Source organism: Hylobates moloch, unplaced genomic scaffold, assembly GCF_009828535.3.
Source record: "Hylobates moloch isolate HMO894 unplaced genomic scaffold, HMol_V3 SCAFFOLD_13, whole genome shotgun sequence".
Taxonomy (NCBI): Eukaryota; Metazoa; Chordata; class Mammalia; order Primates; family Hylobatidae; genus Hylobates; species Hylobates moloch.
The window spans coordinates 96094530-96118502 of NW_026652288.1; the positions used below are offsets into that span (position 1 = coordinate 96094530).

The following is a 23973-nucleotide window of genomic DNA, read 5'->3' on the forward strand; positions in this document are numbered from 1 at the left end:
CCTGCCCTTCAGTATCTTTCTTTTAGCAAGAGTATGGGGTTTTAGTCTCTTAATGAGTTTGCTTCCATACATATGCATAAAAGGAAGAATAGGCTTGAAATATGATGTGAGAACTTTTTATATCTCTTTGACTTTTTCCCCTTAAGTAAAGTCATTGTTTAAAAATAACTTAAATGATGATAAGTAGAACATTTTCCACCCAGATGGCCAAAGTGCCTAAGGAATCTCAACTGTGCTTCTGGCAGATGACTGTGGGGTTCAACCACCTCCCTGATCTAACAAGGGCTTTGCACACAGTGTCAGCCAGGAAGTCTAAATTCACCAAGCACTACTGGGATGTGAGATAACTATTAGAGTGGCCAAGGAGACTCCTCAGCAAAGGTGCTAGGGGAGAGGGGGAGAATGGGACAGTCCTCCATATTCCTATTCAGGAGGGGACCTGCAAATCAGAATCTAATCATAAGAGCCTTGAACAAATGTTATGATTTCTTGGGAAACAGTTGGGAAACTTAAATTCGTTTGTATGTACAGGTGGATATGAGGTTGCTCAAGGGTCTAAGGTTAGAATCATTGGCAAATGCTATCCAAAGTACTGACTTAGGAAAATCCAAGTTCAGAATTCAAGGTGAACTTGGTTACCCCTTCCAGTTATAACAAAACTGCTCAAGTCTGCCTTAAAGAGCCTCACAAGCCAGCCAGTCCCCGCAGCTCCACAAACTGACCCATCCTGGGCCTTTTTCTCCGCAGAATGGGTCTGCTCCTTCCCCTGGCACTCTGCACCCTAGTCCTGTGCTGCGGAGCAATGTCTCCGCCCCAGCCGGCCCTCAACCCCTTGGCTCTGCTCTCCCGGGGCTGCCATGACTCGGATGTGGTGGCAGCTGCAGGCTTTGCCCTGCGGGACATTAACAAAGACAGAAAGGATGGCTATGTACTGAGACTCAACCGAGTGAACGATGCCCAGGAATACAGACAGGCGAGTAGTGATGGTCCCCACTCTGGGGCAGGGATGTGGGCAAGCTGGAGAGACTGGCCGGGGTGAGGGAACCCAGAGACACATGTTGGCAGGTGCTTTCCATATTGGAAGCCCTGCCGAGAACTCTCCGTTCTCCTCTGCCAGGGTCAGCGACAATGCACTTATTGTTAGTAAAAACAAGTGTTAACGGTGATCCTACTCTGACACTTGTGTCAGATTTAATGGTTTACGGGGCATCTTCACAAGCGTTCTTTGGCTTTCCCATGAAGCAGGGGTTTCTTCGTGCTGTCTTTCTGGGTTTTTGCTTCCTGTGAAATGTGTTGCATTTCTCTACCCCTTCCTACAGGATGGCCTGGGATCTCTGTTCTATCTCACACTGGATGTGCTAGAGACCGACTGCCATGTGCTCAGTAAGAAGGCATGGCAAGACTGTGGAAAGAGCATATTTTCTGAATTGGTGAGTGCTTGTTTTTATAAACCATTAAGGGCCCTAGGGAAAGCAAGTAGGTGCCCGCTTTCTACAGGATCAAGGGTGCTCAATATCTGCCATCTTTTAAATGGCCCACTTTATAATCTCTTGGCAGGTGCCCATGAGCTTATTCTAATGCTCTAGACAGAACAAAGTTTAACTCATGAGAGGGGTTTCTGAGAAGTCCCGCTGGGGTCACGCAGAACAGAATGAAAAAGTTGCCCCAAGTTGAGTTTTTATCTCCAAGACCTTCCGTTAGGCTCCGAACGGGTGTTTCAATTGTGAGAAAAAGACCTGAGGTGTGAATATTCTGGACGTGGGGTTAATGTAGACTGCAGAAGTGATGGAGGTAGAGTTTGTCTATTTGTTTTATTTTGCTTTGTTTTAATAAACACCAGTGCCAGGTTTGAGGGGAGGAAAATGGATGACTTGCGGTATGAAAGCTCTCAGGGGTGCCGTGTAAGGATTTCCTGAAACCACAGAGCATAATAAAGGGCCTCAGAATTAATCTTCTAAAGATGATCATAGAAGAGACTTGAAAATAGATAATCCATTTCATTTCATTCTTAGTTATCCTGGGATGATTTTCATTAATTGATTTAAAACTTTACAATGTAAGTGCAGAATAGTGATATAAGTGTTTAGAAGAAAACTATTTGATCAAGATATTTTTCCTAATCGTGTAGCCAATTGGTCAAACTGTACTCAACTTGATTTTGAAAAGCGAATATCCTGTTGTGAATTATATTTGTTATGGTGACACTAGCTACTAAAACACAGACACAAAAAGTGTATACTCACTCTAACATGATAGAATTTCATTTCTCACGCATGTAAAGTTGAAAGTAGAAGTTCCTGATTAGATAGGGGCTTTGCTCCAGGGGTGATTTGAGACTCAAGTTTATTCCATGCTCTGGCTCTAGACTCTGCAGCCTCAGCTCATGACTTCCATGGTTACCTGCTCATCTGCATCAAGCTGTGCACAGAGAAAGAGCACAGAGTACAGTGAGAACGTGGGAGACCCTTAAGAGCCAGATCTGGAAATGGTTACACCTCACTTCTGCTCACCTTCCTGTGGTTAGAACTCAATTATACACAGTCACATCTGTTGGGGAGGCTGGGAAACATATTCTAGCTGTGTCCTAGGAAAAGGTTAAACAGTTTGATCATCAACTGCAGTTCCTCCCAGCCAAAACCACAGAATTTGATCTTAAGTTTCTAATTACTTTAAAATGTCTGACTTTAATTTTAGAGGTATTTTAAAAGCTCATAGTTGCATTCGCTATGTCATAAAATGTATTTGTTGGTTTCAGGTTTATGGTCAATGCAAAGCAATATTTTATATGAACAACCCAAGTAGAGTTCTCTATTTAGCTGCTTATAACTGTACTCTTCGCCCAGGTAAGAAATCACTATGATTTTGTTAGTTTTAATAAAGGATGGAAAAGAGTACTTAACCAGGGCTTTGCCAAGAATGTATAGGGTATCTCTCATTTTTATTTTCTGCTTATTCTTCATGCCAGTTTCTTAATATTTCCAGTACTTACCTCCTTACTGAAATTCATCCTATACTGCTCCTCTTCCCACAATTAATCTTACTAAATTACCTCTACATTTATATGCTGCATCAGATCTTACATTTTCAGTCTAACATAAATGGTATAATTTCTATGACTGTTCCCTCAGGCTTCCTTTCTTGCTATTGCTGCCATTATTTCCCAGACTACACCAACTCTTCATTCCATTCTACTGGATGCCACACTGTTTTCTGAACATGCACTGCACTTTCCAGTCTCTGCGTCTTGCTTGTGCCTCTCCCTCTGCTGATCATGCCCTCCCCTGATGACCTCTGACCTTGGAACACACCTAGTCTTTAAGGACCACCACCACTTCTTCCACAGTGTTCTCTATTCTAGAAAGGAATGGTGCTTTTGTAATCTGCATTCCTATAAAACTTTGTCTAGACTACTCAGGGAACACATAATGCACTGCCTTGATTTGGGGATCGCATATCTTATATCATGTAGAATAGTTTCTCCTTTCTTCCTCCTGCTGCACCCTTCCTCAGTTCCCACCAAGTAGAAGGTGTCAATAATGCTGTTAAGTAAATAATTGGACTAGAAATGAGGCTGAAACTTAATGACACTTGAAATACGCACATGCATTCATTTGGGACCTTCCTTTTCTCAAGGGAAAGTCTTTGGAAAGAGAGCATCCACAGTGCGGGAAAACAGAATTTGGTCCCCTGTCGAACAACTACATGTGTGTCGCCCCCTGGTGGATCCTGTGCAAGTGTGGATTCTGATTCCATAGGTCTTGGTCAGGGCCTGAGATCCTACATCTCTAATAAGCTCCAGGAGCTAAGAATGCTGCTGGTTGCTTTGAATAACAAGGCAAACGAGCAAACATTTTGTTAGGCACAGTTTAAGGTTCCTGGTTGTGAAGGCAAGATTCACAAAACAGCAAGTAGCAAACAGTCTCAGGACTTAAATGGAAGTCATAGGTATCAGAGCTACGGAAGGTCAGGAAGTGACAGGTGGTGATGATTCAGGAGTGATAAGCTGTGGCTGGAAGTCCCACATTATCTCCACCAGTCCCCAAGTGCATGCAGATAAACACAGAATTTCTAAAAACAATGTGTTTGCTCTGCAAAAGCAGCTTCAAGATAAATTCTGTACCCTGACTTTCACACTAGGCTTACCGCCCTCAGCTCCTCCCAAACAGAAATCTGGCTGTACTTAATGTGATCATTCTGCCCAGTCACACAGTGACTTGACCCATTTTGTTTTCTGGCTCACTTGCATTTTTCTTCTTAAAAAAATATTTAGTCTATTTTTTATTGATAAATAAGTTGTACCTATTTATGGCATATATAGTGATATTTCCATATATATACTGTATTGTGATCGGATTCGGTTATTAGTATATCCATCATCTCAAACCTTTATCACTTCCTTGTGTTGGGAACATTCAATATCCTTCTTCTAGCTATTTGAAATTTTATCTTATTGTTAACTATAGTCATCCTACAGTGGTCTAGAACACTAGAATTTATCCCCCTATCTAGCTGTAATTTTGTATCCTTTGACAGATCTCACTTGCATTTCTAACCAAGGAGGGTGCACTTCTGCCTTCTACTATGCCATTCACTTATCCATTCATTCTACAAGCATTTACTAAGCGCTTCCCATGTATCAAATATGATGTTCGGTGTTAGGAACTGAAAGATAAATAAGATATTGCAGTAATAAAATCCCAACCTCTGAAGACAGTCTACTTTACAGAGTCAATAATGAGAAAGGATAGTGAGCTAGTTGGAGGAAAAGGTCCTATTTTAATATACTATATTACGTGTCTTTGAACAAAATTCTCAGAGTAAATGTGTGTGAGGTAAAAACTTTGCTTTGCTTTGGTCTCTTTTTTAATTGTGAAAGTAATACATGGTCATTACGGAAAACACTGCTGACAGCTAACTTCTATTCCAGAAAATGTCTCCCTCGCCCCATCCTTGCCTATTTACAGTCATATGATTTATTGAAAATTAATAATATTTAAAAACTTATGTTATTGGCATCAACAGTTTCAAAAGAAAAGTTTTACATGATGTGCCCTGACTGCCCAAGCTCCATACCCACTGACTCTTCCAATCAACAAGTGCTGGAGGCTGCCACCGAGTCTCTTGCGAAATACAACAATGAGAACACATCCAAGCAGTATTCTCTCTTCAAAGTCACCAGGGCTTCTAGCCAGGTAAGGCTAAACTGCTCAAGCCAGTTACACAGTGTGTCCCATAACTGTTGCTGTAGGTTCCTAAGCTGGGAGGAGAATGTCAAGGCACTCATTTTGATTAGAACCAAAATACCTTTCTCTACTTTCCCCTCTTTGATAGACCTGATGCCCATTCTATCATGTTTCAGTTTCTAAGTGATTCCATGGCATTTCTACAAGAGGCAGGTGGCTTGATTTTGCTTCCCTAACCTTAAGGCAAGAAGAGAAATGAACTCTTAGTCTCCTTGGGGGATTGTCCATAGGTTCACCACTTACTGCTGTATTCTCAAATGTGACTGATTATGGACCATTTTACAACATAACTTTTACTCTATTTTAAGGCCTAGAGTGGGTGTTGAATTGTATGGATTAGGGAAAATGAAGGCTCATTTGTATTTAGATTATGTTGATTTCTTTCCTTCTTTCTATTTCTTTCTTTCCTTTTATTTTTTGAGACAGAGACACTCCTTTCTTTCTCTCTCTCTTTCTTTTTATTTTTGAGACAGAGACACTCCTTTCTTTCTCTCTTTCTCTCTCTCTTTCTTTCTTTCTATTTTTTGAGACAGAGACACTCTGTCACCCAGGGTGAACTCAAGCAGTCCTCCTACCTCAGCCTCTCAAGTAGCTGAGACTCCAGGAGCATACCACCACACCTGGCAATTTTTTATTTTTGTAGAGACTGGTTCTCACTGTATTGCACAGGCTGGTCTCGAACTCCTGAACTCAAAACAATCCACCTGTCTCGGCCTCCCAAAGTGCCGGGATTACAGGCATAAACCACTGTACCTGGCCTGATATTTCTTTCATAAGCAGAAAAATCTAAAAGTCAATTCTACATAAGGAAAAATAAACAAATCAAAAGAAGGTGTTTAGGGCCCATTCAAATCTTAAAGAAGGGAAGAAAGGTGTGAGATTATGTTTTCTTAATAACTAAATCATGGTACGTAGTTTGATCAGTGTGGGGATTTGCGGAACAACAGATATGTGCCTTGACAATGCCTCTGGTGACATATTGTTTCTGTAGATATAATGCTGCCAAACCTGGGTCTTTTCCCCAGGCAGAAATGTTTGATTTTTATGTCTCAACTCTTGTCTCATAACAGTGGGTGTTTGGCCCTTCTTACTTTGTGGAATACTTAATTAAAGAATCACCGTGTACCAAATCCCAGGCCCGCAGCTGTTCACTTCAGTCCTCCGACTCTGTGGTGAGTTTTCCTGAATGTCTTCATAATTTGAGTGTTCACAGATCATCTCTAAGTGTTTGTGGAGCATAAATTACATATGAGGTGTCATAAGGCATGAGATGCTTTTCTTCCCCTCAAGGAGCATCTGACTAGTTAGAGATTAGACAGATCCAGACTGCATTCAATTGTAAGTGCAATTTTCATCAGTAGTTGCAAACGTGATTATATAGAGCTGTAAAATATAGACATCTCAGTGATGGGTAATGGCCCTGCTTTGGTCTAACACAGTCCAGTTGTGTTTGTAATACAGCATGGTGTTCCATTCCTTGGACCACTCTTTAAGGACAAAGTCAAATAGGCCTTCATTCAAAGAGGCATCCAAGAAGGAAAGTATGCCTTGAAGCCATCTGAAACACACCTGGTGGGAATTTAACTTGGCACGATGTGTTGGAGTGCAACTGGGCAAAATGCACCAAAATACTTTTCCTCTCATTTACTTACAGTAACAGCTTTATTAAGAAATAATTCATACATTGTAAAATTCATCCGTTTAAGGTATACAGTTCAGTAATTTTTAATATGTTCACAGAGTTGTGCCACCATCACCACTTTCTTATTTTAGGCTATTTTCATCAGCCTCAAAAGAAACCTCATGCCCACTAACAGTCATTCCCCATTGCCACCTTACCAAGTCCCTGGAAACCACTTACCTACTTTCTGTTTCTATGGCTTTGCCTATTCTGGACGTTTCATATAAATGGAATCATACAGCATATGGTCTTTTGTGTCTGGCTTCTTTCACTTAGCATAGTGTTCTCAAAGCTTCTCCATCTATAAATAGATGCAGTTTTACCTCTTCCTTAGCAAATAATATTTTATTGCATAGATATTGTTTATTGTTTATCCATCTATCAGTTGATAGACATTTGAGTTGTTCCTGCTATGAACAAGTGTACAAGTTTTTATGTACATATATGTTTCCATTTCTCTTGAGTATATACCTCAGAGTGGAGTTTTTGTCATATGAAAAACAACAACAATGAAAAACGCTCCATGTTTACCCCTTTCACTGCTATACTGTTTTCCACTGTGAATGCATCAGTTTTGCAATCCCATCAGCAATGTATGAGGGTTTCAATTTCTCCACATCTTTGCCAACACCTATTATGATCTTTCTTTTGGTTATAGCCATCCTACTGGGCATGAATTGGTATCTCATCATGATTTTTATTTGCATTTTCCTAATAACTAATGATGTTGAGCATCTTTTAATGTGTTTATTATCCATTAGTACGTTTTCTTTGGAAAAATGTCTACACAAATCATTTGCCCACCTAAAATCCAGTTGCTTATCTTTTCATTGTTGAATAATAAGAGTCTTTACATAGGATACAATGTCCTTATCAGATATATATTTTTAAGTATTTTTCTCTCATTCTCTGGGTTGTCTATTCATTTTCTTGACAATGTTCTTTGAAATACAGAAGTTTTAAATTTTGATGAAGTTCTATTTATATATATTTTTTCTTATTTTGAATGTGCTTTTAATGTCATATCTAAGAAACCATTCCCTAATCCATAATCACCAAGATTTACATCTGTAAAAATGCAAGGGATCCAGAATGCCAAAATAATTTTGAACAACAACAACAAAAAAATAGGAAGACATACTTCCCAAACTCAAAACTTACTACAAAGCTACAGTATTTAAGACAGTGTCTTGGTGGTATAAGAATGATATGCAGATCGGCCGGGTGCGGTGGCTCACGCTTGTAATCCCAGCACTTTGGGAGGCCAAGGCGGGTGGATCACGAGGTCAGGAGATCGAGACCACGGTGAAACCCCGTCTCTACTAAAAATACAAAAAAAAAAATTAGCCAGGCGTGGTGGTGGGCGCCTGTAGTCTCAGCTACTCGGAGAGGCTGAGGCAGGAGAATGGCATGAACCCAGGAGGCGGAGCTTGCAGGGAGCCGAGATCGCGCCACTGCACTCCAGCCTGGGAAAAAAAAAAAAAAAAAAAAAAAAAGAATGATATGTAGATCAATGGAATAAAATTGAAAGTAAAGAAATAAGCCCCTATATGTAGGCCTATTACACATTTTGAGTTTTTGTACATGGTGTGAGGCAGGGAGTTCAACTTCATTCTTTTGCATGTGAACATCCAATTTTTCCAGCACTATTTGTTAAAAAGTCTATTCTTTCCCCCATGTAGTTGTCTTGGCATACTTCTTGGAGATCAATTGACTGTAAATGTAAGAGTTTATTTCTTTAATCTCAATTTTATTCCATTGATCTACACTTCTAAGCTTATACTGATATAACACTGTCTTGAATACTATATAGCTTTGTAGTAAGTTTTGAGATTGGAACATTTAAGTCCTCCTATTTTGTTCTTCTTGTTCAAGATTGCTTTGGGTATCCTGGATGCCTTGAATTTTCATGCTGACTTTAGGACCAGTTTGTCAATTTCTATTTTTAAAAAGGCAGTTGGAAATTTGATACATTTGATTGCATTGAATCTGTACATCAACGTCAAAATTACTGTCATCTTAACAATATTAAGTTTTCAAATCCATGAATATGTGGTATCTTCCCATTTGTTTAGAATTCATTTAATTTCTTTCAACGAAGTTTTATAGTTTTCAGTGTACAAACCTTTCATTTATTTTGGTCAATTTACTCTTCGAATATTTTGTTCTCTTTGATGCTAATGTAATGAAACTGTCTTCTTAATTTCATTTTTGGATTGTTCATTGAAAGTGTGTAGAAAGACAATTGATTTTTTATATTGATCTTATGTCCTATAACCTTGAACTCATTTATTAGTTCTAATAGTTTGCTAGTGGATTTCTTAGGATTTTCTATATGATCATGTTACCCGAAAAGAGATAGCTTTTTACTTCTCCCTTTTAAATCTGGATGCCACATGTGTTCCCAGCCTCTAGGGCTCACATATTCAGCACACTTATAAATTCCCTTTGTGATCCACTCTAGTGTCAGCACCAGGTAGGCCTATGAACTTTGGTAGCTCAGCAAATCCTAGCTAGGGTGGAGTGGCCAGATCTCCTTGGTGCAAGTACCTGCAGTTTCTCCAGAAGGTTCTCTGAGAGCCCTTCCTCTTTGTGACTTGGTGATGAACAGAAGGAAAAGGCTGAAGCACCTTTCCCCAGATACTTCATACTTTAATGGATTTTCCCACTTTAAGGAATTGCTAGTCTTTTTTTCATATGCTCTGGAGCTGAGTGACAGAGTAATATTTAGGCAATCTGTTTAGACATTTTTTTTCTTTTTGTAGATTTAGGGATACAAGTGCAGTTTTCTTACATGAATATATTGCATAGCGGTGAAATCTGGGCTTTTAATGTATCCATCACCCAAATAATGTACATTGTATTCAGGGTGGTTTTTCTTTTTTCTTTTTTTGAGACAGAATCTTACTCTGTCATCCAGGCTGGTGTGCAGTGGTGCAATCTCAGCTTACTGCAAACGTCCACCTCCTGGATTCAAGCGATTCTCCTACCTCAGCCTCCCAAGTAGCTGGGACTACAGGCACCTGCCACCTAGCCTGGCTAATTTTTGTATTTTTAGTAGAGACAGTTTTCACCATGTTGACCAGGCTGGTCTCGAACTCCTGACCTCAAGTGATCTGCCTGCCTCAGTCTCCCAAAGTGCTGGGATTACAGGCGTGAGCCACCGCGCCCAGCTCAGGTTGGTATTTCATCCCTCACCACCCTCCCAACTTTTGGAGTCTTCAGTGTCTGTTACTCCACTTTGTGTCCATGTATACCCTTTCTTTAGCTTCCACTTTTAAGTGAGAACATGTGGTTTTTGGCTTTCTGTTTCTAAGTCATTTCACTTAGGATAATGGCCTCCAGTTCCATCCATGTTGATGTAAGGGACATGATACCATTCTTTTTTATAGCTGAGCGGTATTCCATGGTGTGTGTGTGTGCACACAGTTTAATCTAATCACCCATTGATGGACACAACATCGGCTTCACATATTTGCTATTATGAATAGTGCTGTGATAAACATACAAGTGCAGTTGTCTTTTTCTTATAGTAGTTTCTTTTTTGGCGGGGGTGGGGGGTAGATAGCCAGTTGTGGGATTGCTGGATCAAATGGTAGTTCTATTTTTAGTTTATTTTTAGACAAATTTAGTAAATTTTATGTGGATATATTTAAGAGCTCTTTTTTAGAAATTGAGGCAACATTTTATTGTAACATTCTATTTATGCTTGAAAATGTACATACGGTATAGACTCTAAAATTTCTCTTCTAGGAATTTATCCTAAGGAAGTAACTAGGAATACATGAAAATATATAGCTTCAATGTTTAAACAACATAAAAATTAGATTCAATCTAGCTGTCCAACAAAAGAGAGCTTGTTAAACATCACAGAGGAATACTAGGTAGCCATTATTTTAAAAACCCTAGAAGACCATTCAGTGCCATAAGAGGATTTTTACAATATATTGTTAAGTGACAAAATAGAGTTATAAAGTAATATATATATAATATGACTCTATTTTGTAGAAGAAAAATGTATATGCATAGGAAAAAAAGACTGGAAGAAAAGAAATCAAATCACTGCAGGTAACAAATATATTTCATGCAATTTACAGGTCTTTATTTTCTTTTGTTTATCTATATTCTAACTATTACATTTGTAATAAGGAAACAAAGCTACTTCACTTTTAAGTAAAGAGAAATTTAAGGAGCTGAGAGTGGTTTTGTCTGAGAAGAGAAATCTCAGGTGGAACATACTTAAAGAGCTGCTACATAAAAGATGAAAACACATTTTCTAATTGACCCAAGGCTAGAACTAAGGCCAAAAGGTAGAAGTTGTATAGACATAACTTTCCACTCAACACAAAGAATTTTTTTTAATAAACAGAGTTTCATTCCTCAAGAAATACTCAGTTTCTCATTATTGGAGGTAATTTAGCCTAATTTGGATGATTTCTTGGTAGGGGTGATCTAGAAAGAATTGACTCAGAGTCTACCTGTTATGTAGTAGAAGCATAAAAATGTTGATTGGCTGTGTATCTATACAAGTAGAAAGCTAGTTGATTTCCATCTGTGATCACTGGTAATACTCACATAACATTGTATTTTCTCTGTCTTTTAGCCTGTTGGTCTTTGCAAAGGTTGTCTGACTCGAACACACTGGGAAAAGTTTGTCTCTGTGACTTGTGACTTTTTTGAATCACAGGTATTTTTCAATCTAATTGCCTGTCTTTCTGTGAAGAAGAGCATATTATCGATAGTTACCTGCCACTACCTTACCCCTTCCTCTGATTTTCCCAACCACCTTGCTGACCACTTTCCGCAGGCTACGCTGAGGCCACACCCACAGGATAGCTAGTCAAAGACCTGTTATGCCTTGTTTCAGTCACAATATGGTCCTGCAGAATAAGCAAGACAAATTCAGAAACAGGGAACTGCTGGCTTGGATGTGATTTAACCCTCTGAGACATTAAATCCAGTGTCCCAAAGAAACCTTACCTCAAGCCACAGGGAGAAGTTATTTCCATGAAAATATTCAATCCCTTTCCAGAAGTGTTTATTGTGCACTTATTATAAGGTAGCCTGGTATATTTGAGAGGTAGTTTACATTTGAGGTATATTTGTGCCTGGTATATTTGAGGCAGTTGAAACAGGACACTTGGGATCCAGTTTTGCTCTGGTACTTGTGAGCTGTGTAACAGGCACATACTTACCTGTTTTGAGTTTTGGTTGCCTCATTTATAAAATGGGATTGCAACACTGCATCGTTCAGATCCCTGTGAGAAGCAAGTGAAAGGACCTGAATGAAGGGTGCTGTACAAGGCCTGGTGCAGAATAAACAAGCAAGGAAAGGCACCTGCTGCTTCCACTACTGGGAACAGAAAGATAGCTTGCTGGAGACTTCGAGTGAGTCATTGAACCTCTCTGGGCCATTATTCAGCTCTGAAATTGTGAGACTCACATTGTCACAGACAAGCTTCTACAGGTTTTGGTTCCCCCTGGCCCTTGTCTGTTTTGTTTTTTAACCCTTTCACCAGGAGGCCCATCCCTCTACCTAGTCTCCCTTTGAAATGTTCCAACAGAAAGGCACAGATCAGCTTAGGCTGGTACTAGGACATGGGAGGACTTTCCCTGTGGAACTCTGCATTCAAAAATGTTCTCATTCCAGGCTCCAGCCACTGGAAGTGAAAACTCTACTGTTAACCAGAAACCTACAAACCTTCCCAAGATGGGAGAACTCCAGCAGAAAAACACACCCCCCACAGAGTCCCCCTCCAAAGCTGGGCCAAGAGGATCTGTCCAATATCTTCCTGACTTGGATGATAAAAATTCCCAGGAAAAGGGCCCTCAGGAGGCCTTTCCGGTGCATCTGGACCTAACTACGAATCCCCAGGGAGAAACCCTGGATCTTTCCTTCCTCTTCCTGGAGCCTATGGAGGAGAAGCTGGTTGTCCTGCCTTTCCCCAAAGAAAAAGCACGCACTGCTGAGTGCCCAGGGCCAGCCCAGAATGCCATCCCTCTTGTCCTTCCGCCGTGAGAATCACACAGAGTCTTCTGCAGGGGTATGGTGTGCCACATGGGATGGGAGGCGATGGGGACAATGGACAGAGACAGAGCGTGCACACGTAGAGTGGCTAATGAAGGATGCCTTTTTGACTCTTCTTGGTCTCAGCATGTTGACTGGGATTGGAAATAATAAGACTGAACTCTTGGCTTGGGCAGCACTCTACCCTGTACACTGCCTTGTACACTGGGCTGCATCGCCTCCTAAACTGAGCACTCTCATACCATGGAGAGATGCCTCTCTTATGTCTTCAGCCACTCACTTATAAAGATACTTATCTTTTCAGCAGTATATATGTGCTCAAATCTCAGCATGAAAGCATTGCATGAGTAAAGATACTTTCCCTCACACCAGGAGGCATGAGCAACTAATGCCCAGCACAGTTTCAGTCCCTAAATTCCCTTTAATTCCAGGACAGGTATTAGCTGTGCAGGGTCCATACCATTTCCAACCCTCTACCTCTTTTCATCTGTCTGGAAGTCTCCAGGTCTCAACAGTGGTGTAATTCACTTACAGCTGGAGGCACATGGAAGAGAAGTGCACATGTGGCCTGTGCTAGACACTGTGGGAGCAGCAGACTGTGACAGTTCTCATCACTGTTACAATTTCTCCAGGACAGATAGAGGAGGGCCCATCACAGCATTCAATTGCTGTCTACGTTTTCCATCTTTCAAACACTGCAGGACCAATTTCCCCTCATTCAGTAATACATATGCGCACATGCACACATGCACAGCAGATAGGACTTCGGACATTTTGACAGAGAATTTGCAGATGCAGCTATTGTCCTGTTTCCCGGAGGCTGTTAGAAGAGGCACACAGGCCTCAGCATAATTTGCGTAAGAGAAGTAGACAGTATTCACACTCTGTTCCTCTTATCTGCTTCTCATAAGAAGGAATTGATTATGTGGGGGTGTCATGTGGGGTCTTACATCCTGTTGGTCAAGGTCTGAAAGAAGCAGAATTGTACTCAGGTGGCTCAACTAAAAAGACTTCAGTTGGCCCAGCACGCTGGCTCATGCCTGTAATCCCAGCACTTTGGAAGGCCGAGGTGGGCAGATTACTGGAGGTCAGGAATTCAAGACCAGCCTGGCCAAAATGGTGAAACCCTGTCTCTACTAAAAATAAAAAAATTAGCTGGGCATGGTGGTACATGTCTGTAATCCCAGCTACTCGGGAGGCTGAGGCAGGAGAATGGCTTGAACCTGGGAGGTGGAGGTTGCAGTGAGCTGAAATAATGCCACTGTACGCCGCCAGCATGGGTAACAGAGCTAGACTCCGTCTCAAAAAAAGAAAAAGACTTCAGCGAAGGGAGCTTTAGTGAAGGCTTGTGGCCTAGGCAAAGGGAAGGCCAAGGGATGCTGAGGCACCTGGACAGCAGCAGCAGCAGGGAGCCTTTGCCACCCGAGGCTGAGCGGCAGCAGGAATGGCTGGCTTCCCCGCTCTGTTGGAACTATCCTGTGGAGAAGCCACCCTGCAGGAGCCGCCCTGGTGGAGGGATGCAGACCCTGCAGAACCGGGGCTGGAGCGGGAAGGAGCAGGGAATAAGCACCCTCCCCTCTCCCTCCCTTCCTGCTTCCTTCCAATCTCCTCCTCCCAATGGCTCTTTGAACTCAATGGTAAAGTAGCCAGCAGGGAGAGGCTGGGTTTTTCAGTTCCCTGGAGTCAGCCTGGGAGACAAGGCCAGGCAGAGAAAGTCAAAGGATGGGCCTAAGGCAAACAGAGAGAAACTATTAAGAGCCTCAACTGGGGTTTCCCAAGGGGTGTTCTATAAGGCCCTTCTCTCCTGGTAAAAGGATGGGGAAGGGCCTCAGACTTTGTTTCTCCTTCTACCTACCACCTCCTTTCTCTTTCCGTGGCTTAGTTCGTGAAAAACTAGATTGTTCCCATGCTCGCCACTTCCCCACCACCTCTTCATTCCTTAGGTCACAGTAATGTGAATCTCTCTCTTTTCCCATAACCCACTGACTTGGTGTTCTCTAACAATCTTTTATTTTAAATTAAAAAAAAAAATTCTGTTCACTTTTACTTACACTTTCAAGCATCTGGCAATGCTGACTTTGCTTGCTCTTCAGACTTTTTCAAGGAGATTGTGACCCACATCCTCCAGGTTCTTCTTCTAGCTTTCTGACCACTCCCCCTCATATCCCACCTTGAGCTCCTCTTCTCCAGCTCATCTCTTAGATGCTGTTTCTCTGGCTTTCAGTCCTTGATCTTTTTTTCTAACTCTGCAGACTACATGCAGACAAGCTAATCTGCATCCTTGTCAATAGTTGCAAAATGCTGCATTTATTACTGATCTGAGGCTCTTGTGTTCAAGTCGTCAGTAGTTTGCAAATTGCTAACACTAATCTTCTACGACAAAATTTCAGGAGCTGAGTATTTCTAGTTATATAATATTGAGATTACCTCAGCTGAATGTTTAAAATGAACATATTCAACAATAGGAAAATGAACAATCTAATTTAAAAATGGGCAAAACATTAAAAAATGAGATCGTGTCTTTCGCAGGAACATGGATGGAGCTGAAGGTTATTATCCTTAGCAAACTAATGCAGGAACAGAAAACCAAATACCGCATGCTCTCACTTATAAGTGGGAGCTATATAATGAGAACACATGGACACATAGAGGGAAACAACACACACTGGGGCCTACTTGAGGGTGGAGGGTGGGAGGACGGAGAGGATCAGAAGAAAATGACTGTTTGGTAGTAGGCTTAGTACTTGCCTGACAAATAATCTGTACTACAAACCCCCATGACATGAGTTTACCTATATAACAAATGTGCACATGTACTCATTAACTTAAAATGGAAGTTAAAAAAAAAAAATTGGACAAAAGATTAAAACCTCACCAAAAAAAAAAAATTGGTTAAGTGAACATCTGAAATGCTGAACTTCAGTGAACTTCATATGTCATCAAAGAAATGCAAATTTTAACAACGAGATATCACTACATATCTGTCAGAATGGCCAAAATCCAGAACACTGACAATACTAAATGGTAGCAAGGATATGGAGCAAAAGGAACTTCTCATTCATTGCTGCTGGGAATGCAAATGGTACAGCCACTTTGGAAGACAGTTTGGCAGTTACTTTCAAAACTTAACATACTCTTATCATATGATCCAATAGTCACACTCCTTGGTATTTACCCAAATGATCTGAAAACTTATGTCCATACAAAAACCCACACATGGATATTCACAGCAGATCTGCTCATAATTGCTAAAATTTGGAAGCAACAAACTGTCCTTCACCAGGTGAGTGGATAACTAAATCCTGACAATGGAATATTATTTGGCACTAAAAAGGAATATGAATATCAAGCCATAAAAAAGACACGGAGGAAACTTAAATACATATTACTGAGTGAAAGAAACCAATCTGAAAAGATTAACTACTGTATGGTTCCAACTATATGACATTTGGAAAAGGCAAAATTATGACGACAGTAAAAAGATCACTGGTTGCCAGTGGTTAGCAAGAAGACAGGGATGGAATATGTGGAGCACAGAGGATTTTTAGTCAGTGAAACTATTCTGTATGCTACTACAATGGTGGATACATTTCATTATACATTTGTCAAAACCCATAGATGTACGACATCAAGGATGAACGCTAATGTAAGCCAGGGACTTTAGGTTATAGCTATGTGTCAATGTAATTTCATCAGTTGTAACAAATGCGCTGCTAGTGTTCAGAGGTTTATAGCAGGAGAGGCTGTGAGTGTGAGGGGCATATGTAGGGTCTACATAGGAACTCTATACTCGCCACTCAGCTGTACTGTCAACCTAAAACTGCTCTAAAAATTAAAGCCCATTTTTAAAGTAAAGTAACAAAATAGATACATTAAGCCTGATAAAAACTACATTTTCTTTAAAAAGTGACTCCTATTACAAAAAAATTAAATGTCATAAAATTCTGTCAACCAGTCCAGTGATTCTCAAAGACATCGTCAGAGATTTACAAGGAGGTCCACTGTAGCATTACTTATAAGAACAAATAATTGGTAACAATATACATGGCCAAAAATTGGGGAATGTTGAATACATTAACACATATATAACAACCAATATTATGTAATCTCAAAAATAATCTTTCTGAAGAATATTTAATGATCTGAGAAAGTCCTCATGGTATAACCTTAAGGGAAAATACAATATGTAAGCCATATATGACAAGGGATTGTTAAAAGGCCTTCTCTTGGGAAAGAGTTTGGGAGGTGAAGAATGGAGGAAAGAGACTTAATTTTTATTTTACAATATTCTAAAATATTGTTTGCTTTTTTACTTTGTGCAGGGATTGTGTTTATGACTAAAAATTGTATACTTAAAGTAACTCAAAATTTTAAAATCCTATAAAAACACAAAAACATTTGTAAAGCTTATATGGTTTCTATTAATACCTGAAAAAAAATAGAGGTTACAAGTAAATACATACTCAACTACAGTGGAAGGAAAGAAACACCTGTATGTACAGAATAATTCTAATGGTGCAAAACATATATATTACATATATTCAACTAGCAAAAAGTGTATGAAGCAATTATACATTATAAATAGTTGGTTTTCCTTATGGTTGTAGAATTAGAGGTGAATTTTCTTTATGCTTTTTGTATTTTCCACATTTTTTGCAAAGGGCATGTGTTCTATTATGAATCAAAAAGGTTTAAAGAATAAAAATTCTGTTTAGCTAACTCTTTTTTCTGATAAAATGGTCAGGACACACAGAAATAACCTAAATGCAGAATGAAAATGTGAAGACAGCAGGGCACGGTGGCTCATTCCTATAATCACACCACTATGGGAGGCCGAGGTGGGTGGATCACTGAGGTCAGGAGTTCGAGATCAGCCTGACCAATATGGTGAAACCTTGTCTCTACTAAGAGTACAAATTTTAGCCAGGCATGGTGGTGGGCACCTGTAGTCCCAGTACTCGGGAGGCTGAGACAGAAGAATTGCTTGAACCTGGGAGGTGGAGGTTGCAGCAGTGAGCTAAGATGGCACCACTATACACCAGCCTGGGCAACAGAGCAAGCGAGACTTCGTCGGAAGAAAGAAAGAAAGAAGGAAGGAAAGAAAGAAAGAAAGAAAGAAAGAAAGAAAGAAAGAAAGAAAGAAAGAAAGAAAGAAAAAGAAAAGAAAACATGAAGATGAAGATTCTACCTGCCCAGTCTGCCCAGATACTGTCAGGCCTCTGAGCCTAAGCTAAGCCATCATATCCCCTGTGACCTGCACGTACACATCCAGATGGCCAGTTCCTGCCTTAACTGATGACATTCCACCACAAAAGAAATGAAAATGGCCTGTTCCTGCCTTAACTGATGGCATTATCTTGTGAAATTCCTTCTCCTGGCTCATCCTGGCTCAAAAGCTCCCCTACTGAGCACCTTGTGACCCCTACTCCTGCCTGCCAGAGAACAACCCCCCTTTTTCCTTTACCTACCTAAATCCTATAAAACGGCCCCACCCCTATCTCCCTTCACTGACTCTCTTTTCAGACTCAGCCTGCCTGCACCCAGGTGATTAAAAGCTTTATTGCTCACACAAAGCCTGTTTGGTGGTCTCTGCACACGGACGCGCATGAAATTTGGTGCTGTGACTCAGATCAGGGGACCCCCCCTTGGGAGATCAATCCCCTGTCCTCCTGTTCTTTGCTCCGTGAGAAAGATCCACCTACGACCTCAGGTCCTCAGACTGACCAGCCCAAGAAACATCTCACCAATGTCAAATCCAGTAAGCGGCCTCTTTTTACTCTCTTCTCCAACCTCCCTCACTATCCCTCAACCTCTTTCTCCTTTCAATCTTGGCGCCATGCTTCAATCTCTCCCTTCTCTTAATTTCAATTCCTTTTATTTTCTGGTAGAGACAAAGGAGACACGTTTTATCCGTGGACCCAAAACTCCGGCGCCAGTCATGGACTAAGGAAAGCAGCCTTCCCTTGGTGTTTAATCATTGCAGGGACGCCTCTCTGATTATTCACCCAGGTTTCAGAGGTGTCAGACCACGCAAGGATGCCTGCCTTGGTCCTTCACCCTTAGTGGCAAGTCACGCTTTTCTAGGGGAGGGGCAGGAACCCCGACCTCTTATCTCTGTGCCCCGATCCCTTATTTCCATGCCCCGACCTCTTATCTCTGTGCCCCGATCCCTTATTTCCATGGCCCAACCTCTTATCTCTGTGCCCCAACCCCTTATTTCTGTGCCCCCGACCCATTCTCTGCTTTTCTGGAGGGCAAAAACCCCCCACCCCTTCTCCGTGTCTCTACTCTTTTCTCTGGGCTTGCCTCCTTCACTATGGGCAAGCTTCCACCTTCCATTCCTCCTTCTTCTCCCTTAGCCTGTGTTCTTAAGAACTTAAAACCTCTTCAACTGTCACCTGACCTAAAATCTAAGCATCTTATTTTCTTCTGCAATGCCACTTGACCCCAATACAAACTCGACAGTAGTTCCAAATAGCTGGAAAATGGCACTTTCAATTTTTCCATCCTACGAGATCTAAATAATTCTTGTCGTAAAATAGGCAAACGGTCTGAGGTGCCTAACGGACGTTAGGCATTCCTGACGTCCAGGCATTCTTTTATGCATTGGTCCCTCCCTGGTCTCTGTTCCCAGTGCAACTCATCCCAAATCTTCCTTCTTTCCCTCCCGCCTGTCCCCTCAGTCCCAACCCCAAGCATTGCTGAGTCTTTCCAGTCTTCCTTTTCTACACACCCATCTGACCTTTCCCGTCCTCCCCAGGCTGCTCATCGCCAGGCCGAGCTAAGTCCCAATTCCTCCTCAGCCTCCACTCCTCCACCCTGTAATCCTTCTACCACCTCCCCTCCTCACACCTGGTCCAGCTTACAGTTTAGTTCCACGACTAGTTCTTCCCCACCTGCCCAACAATTTCCTCTTAGAGAGGTGGCTGGAACTGAAGACATAGTCAAGGTACGTGTACCTTTTTCTCTATCAGACCTCTCTCAGATCAGTCAGCATTTAGGCTGTTTCTCATCAAACCTCACTAAATATATACAGGAATTCCAATATCTAACTCTGTCCTACAATTTAACCTGGAGTGACTTAAATGTCATCCTGACTTCTACCCTCTCCCCAGATGAACAGGAAAGAGTTTTTTCTCTAGCCCAATCTCACACTGATAACCATCGGCTTCAAGAGCCAGACCTCCAGGAAGGCATTAGAGCAGTTTCCGGAGAAGATCCCAATGGAACTATCAGGCAGATTCCCCAGGTGTAGCTAGGCGAGATTACATGATTTCCTGCCTAGTCAAAAGGCTTAAAAAGGCAGCTCACAAAGCTGTTAATTATGACGAGCTTAAAGAGACTACCCAAGGTAAAGACGAAAACCCAGCCCAGTTCATGGCCCGCTTAGCAGCAACTCTTAGATACTATACCACCCTAGACCCAGAAAGGCCAGAAGGCCACCTTATTCTTAATATGCATTTTATCACCCAATCCACTCCTGACATTAAGAAAAAACTTCAAAAATTAGAATCTAGCCCTCAAACCCCACAACAGTAATTAATCAACCTCGCCTTCAAGGTGTACAATAATAGAGAAGCAGCAGCCAGACAGCAACACATTTCTGAGTTACAATTACTTGCCTCTGCTGTGAGACAAAACCGAGCCACACCTCCAGCATACAAGAACTTCAAAATGCCTAAGCCGCACATGCTTAAGCCGCAGCAGTCAAGCATTCCTACAAGACTTCCTCCATCAGGAGCTTGCTTCAAGTGCCAGAAATTTAGCCACCAGGCCAAGGAATACCTACAGCCCAGGATTCCTCCTAAGCCGTATCCCATCTGTGTAGGACCCCAATGAAAATCAGACTGTTCAACTCACCTGGCAGCCACTCCCAGAGCCCCTGGAACTCTGGCCCAAGGCTCTCTGACTGACTCCTTCCCAGATCTTCTCGGCTTTGCAGCTGAAGACTGACACTGCCCGATCGCCTCGGAAGCCCCGTAGACCATCACGGACGCCAAGCTTGAAGTAACTCTCACAGTAGAAAGGAAGTCCGTCCCCTTCTTAATCAATACGGAAGCTACCCACTCCACATTACCTTCTTTTCAAAGGTCTGTTTCCCTTGCCTCCATAACTGTTGTAGGTATTGACAGCCAGGCTTCTAAACCTCTTAAAACTCCCCAACTCTGGCGCCAACTTAGACAATACTCTTTTAAGCACTCGTTTTTAGTTATCCCCACCTGCCTAGCTCCCTTATTAGGCCAAGACACTTTAACTAAATTATCTGCTTCCCTGACTATTCCTAGGCTACAGCCGCACCTCATTGCCGCCTTTTCCCCCAGTTCAAAGCCTCCTTCACATCCTCCCCTTGTATCTCCCCACCTTAACCCACAAGTATAAGACACCTCTACTCCTTCCTTAGTGACCGATCATACACCCCTTACCATCCCATTAAAACCTAATCACTCTTACCCCACTCAATGCCAATATCCCATCCCACAGCATGCTTTGAAAAGATTAAAGCCTGTTATCACTCGCTTGTTACAGTATGGCCTTTTAAAGCCTATAAACTCTTCTTACCATTCCCCCATTTTACCTGTCCTAAAACCAGACATGGCTTACAGGTTAGTTCAGAATCTGTGCCTTACCAACCAAATTGTTTTGCCTATCCACCCCATGGTGCCAAACCCATATACTCTCCTACCCTCAGTACCTCCCTCTACAACCCATTATTCTGTTCTAGATCTCAAACATGCTTTATTTACTATTCCTTTGCACCCTTCATCCCAGCCTCTCTTTGCTTTCACTTACACTGACCCTGACACCCATTAGGCTCAGCAAATTACCTGGGCTATACTGCTGCAAGGCTTCACAGACAGCCCCCATTACCTCAGTCAAGCCCAAATTTCATCCTCATCTGTTACCTATCTTGGCATAATTCTCATAAAAACACACGTGCTCTACCTGCTGATCATATCCAATTAATCTCCCAAACCTCAATCCCTTACAAAACAACAACTCCTTTCCTTCCTAGGCATGGTTAATGTGGTCAGAATTCTTACACAAGAGCCAGGACCGCACCCTGTAGCCTTTCTGTCCAAACAACTTGACCTTACTGTTTTAGCCTAGCCCTCATGTCTGCATGCAGTGGCTGCCGCTGCTTTAATACTTTTAGAGGCCCTAAAAATCACGAACTATGCTCAACTCACTCTCTACATTTCTCATAACTTCCAAAATCTATTTTCTTCCTCATACCCGAGGCATATACTTTCTGCTCCCTGGCTCCTTCAGCTGTACTCACTCTTTGTTAAGTCCCACAATTACCATTGTTCCTGGCCTGGACTTCAATCCGGCCTCCCACATTATTCCTGATACCACACCTGACCCCCATGACTGATGCACCTGACATTCACCCCATGTCCACATATTTCCTTCTTTCCTGTTCCTCACCCTGATCACGCATGATTTATTGATGGTAGTTCCACCAGGCCTAATCGCCACACACCAGCAAAGGCAGGCTATGCTATAGTACAAGGCACTAGCCCGCCTCTTAGAACCTCTCATTTCCTTTCCATCATGGAATCTATCCTCAAGGAAATAACTTCTCAGTGCTCCATCTGCTATTCTACTACTCCTCAGGGATTATTCAGGCCCCCTCCCTTCCCTACACATCAAGCTCAGGGATTTGCCCCCGCCCAGGACTGGCAAATTAGCTTTATTCAACATGCCCCGAGTCAGAAAACTAAAATACCTCTTGGTCTAGGTAGACACTTTCACTGGATGGGTAGAGGCCTTTCCTACAGGGTCTGAGAAGGCCACCACGGTCATTTCTTCCCTTCTGTCAGACACAATTACTCGGTTTGGCCTTCCCACCTCTACGCAGTCCGATAGCAGACCGGCCTTTATTAGTCAAATCAGCCAAGCAGTTTTGCAGGCTCTTAGTATTCAGTGAAAGCTTTATAACCCTTACAGTCCTCAGTCTTCAGGAAAAGTAGAACGGACTAATAGTCTTTTAAAAACACACCTCACCAAGCTCAGCCACCAACTTAAAAAGGGCTAGAAATACTTTTACCTCTTTCTTTTCTCAGAATTCAGGCCTGTCCTCAGAATGCTACAAGGTACAGCCCATTTAAGCTCCTGTATAGACGATCCTTTTTATTAAGCCCCAGTCTCATTCCAGACAGCAGACCAACTTAGACTGTGCCCCAAAAAACTTGTCATCCTACTATCTTCTGTCTAGTCATACTCCTATTCACCGTTCTCAACTACTCATACATGCCCTGCTCTTGTTTACACTACCAGTTTACACTGTTTCTCCAAGCCATCACAGCTGATATCTCCTGGTGCTGTTCGCAAACTACCACTCTGAACTCTTGAAGTAAATAAATAATCTTTGCTGGCAGGACTATGCTGACTCTCCTTAGGCACTCTCTTATCAGATGTCCTAGGTCCTCCCAATACTTAGACCTTTAATACCTGTTTTTCTCCTTCTCTTATTCCGTTTAGTTTCTCAATTCATACAAAACCATATCCAGGCCATCACCAATAATTCTAAATGACAAATGTTTCTTCTAACAGTCCCACAATATCACCCCTTACCACAAAATCTTCCTTCAGCTTAATCTCTCCCACTCTAAGTTCCCATGCTGCCCCTAATCCCGCTCGAAGCAGCCCTGAGAAACATCGCCCATTATCTCTTCATACCATCCCCCAAAATTTTCGCCGTCCCAAAACTTTACCACTATTTCGTTTTATTTTTTTCATTAATATAAGAAGACAGGAATGTCAAGCCTCTGAGCCCAAGCTAAGCCATCATATTCCCTGTGACCTGCACGTACACATCCAGATGGCCAGTTCCTGCCTTAACTGATGACATTCCACCACAAAAGAAATGAAAATGGCCTGTTCCTGCCTTAACTGATGGCATTATCTTGTGAAATTCCTTCTCCTGGCTCATCCTGGCTCAAAAGCTGCCCTACTGAGCACCTTGTGACCCCTACTCCTGCCTGCCAGAGAACAACCTCCCTTTTTCCTTTACCTAC

At 41.9% G+C, this 23973-nt stretch overlaps 1 protein-coding gene across 3 annotated transcripts; it reads left to right on the forward strand.

Annotated features, from left to right (window-relative positions):
• Positions 1–748: 748 nt before the first annotated feature.
• On the forward strand, positions 749–12943 carry FETUB (fetuin B). 3 transcript variants are annotated; one of them, XM_032171852.1, is made up of 7 exons: positions 749–973; positions 1320–1430; positions 2756–2843; positions 5023–5192; positions 6314–6415; positions 11528–11611; positions 12575–12943. In XM_032171852.1, exons 1-7 carry the CDS (start codon positions 749–751, stop codon positions 12941–12943), a joined length of 1149 nt encoding a protein of 382 aa, XP_032027743.1. The 3 variants fall into 3 exon arrangements, with proteins under 3 accessions (XP_032027743.1, XP_032027744.1, XP_032027746.1); XM_032171853.1 differs by lacking the exon at positions 1320–1430; XM_032171855.1 differs by lacking the exons at positions 1320–1430; positions 2756–2843 and having other exon boundaries at positions 749–977.
• The last annotated feature ends 11030 nt before the right edge of the window (positions 12944–23973 follow it).

Coding starts and splice junctions, on each gene's coding strand:
- FETUB (XM_032171852.1), top strand. CDS start 749: ATGGGTCTGCTCCTTCCCCTGGCACTCTGCACCCTAGTCCTGTGCTGC. Junction 974..1,319: donor ATGCCCAGGAATACAGACAG/GCGAGTAGTGAT, acceptor CCCTTCCTACAG/GATGGCCTGGGATCTCTGTT. Junction 5,193..6,313: donor TCACCAGGGCTTCTAGCCAG/GTAAGGCTAAAC, acceptor GTCTCATAACAG/TGGGTGTTTGGCCCTTCTTA.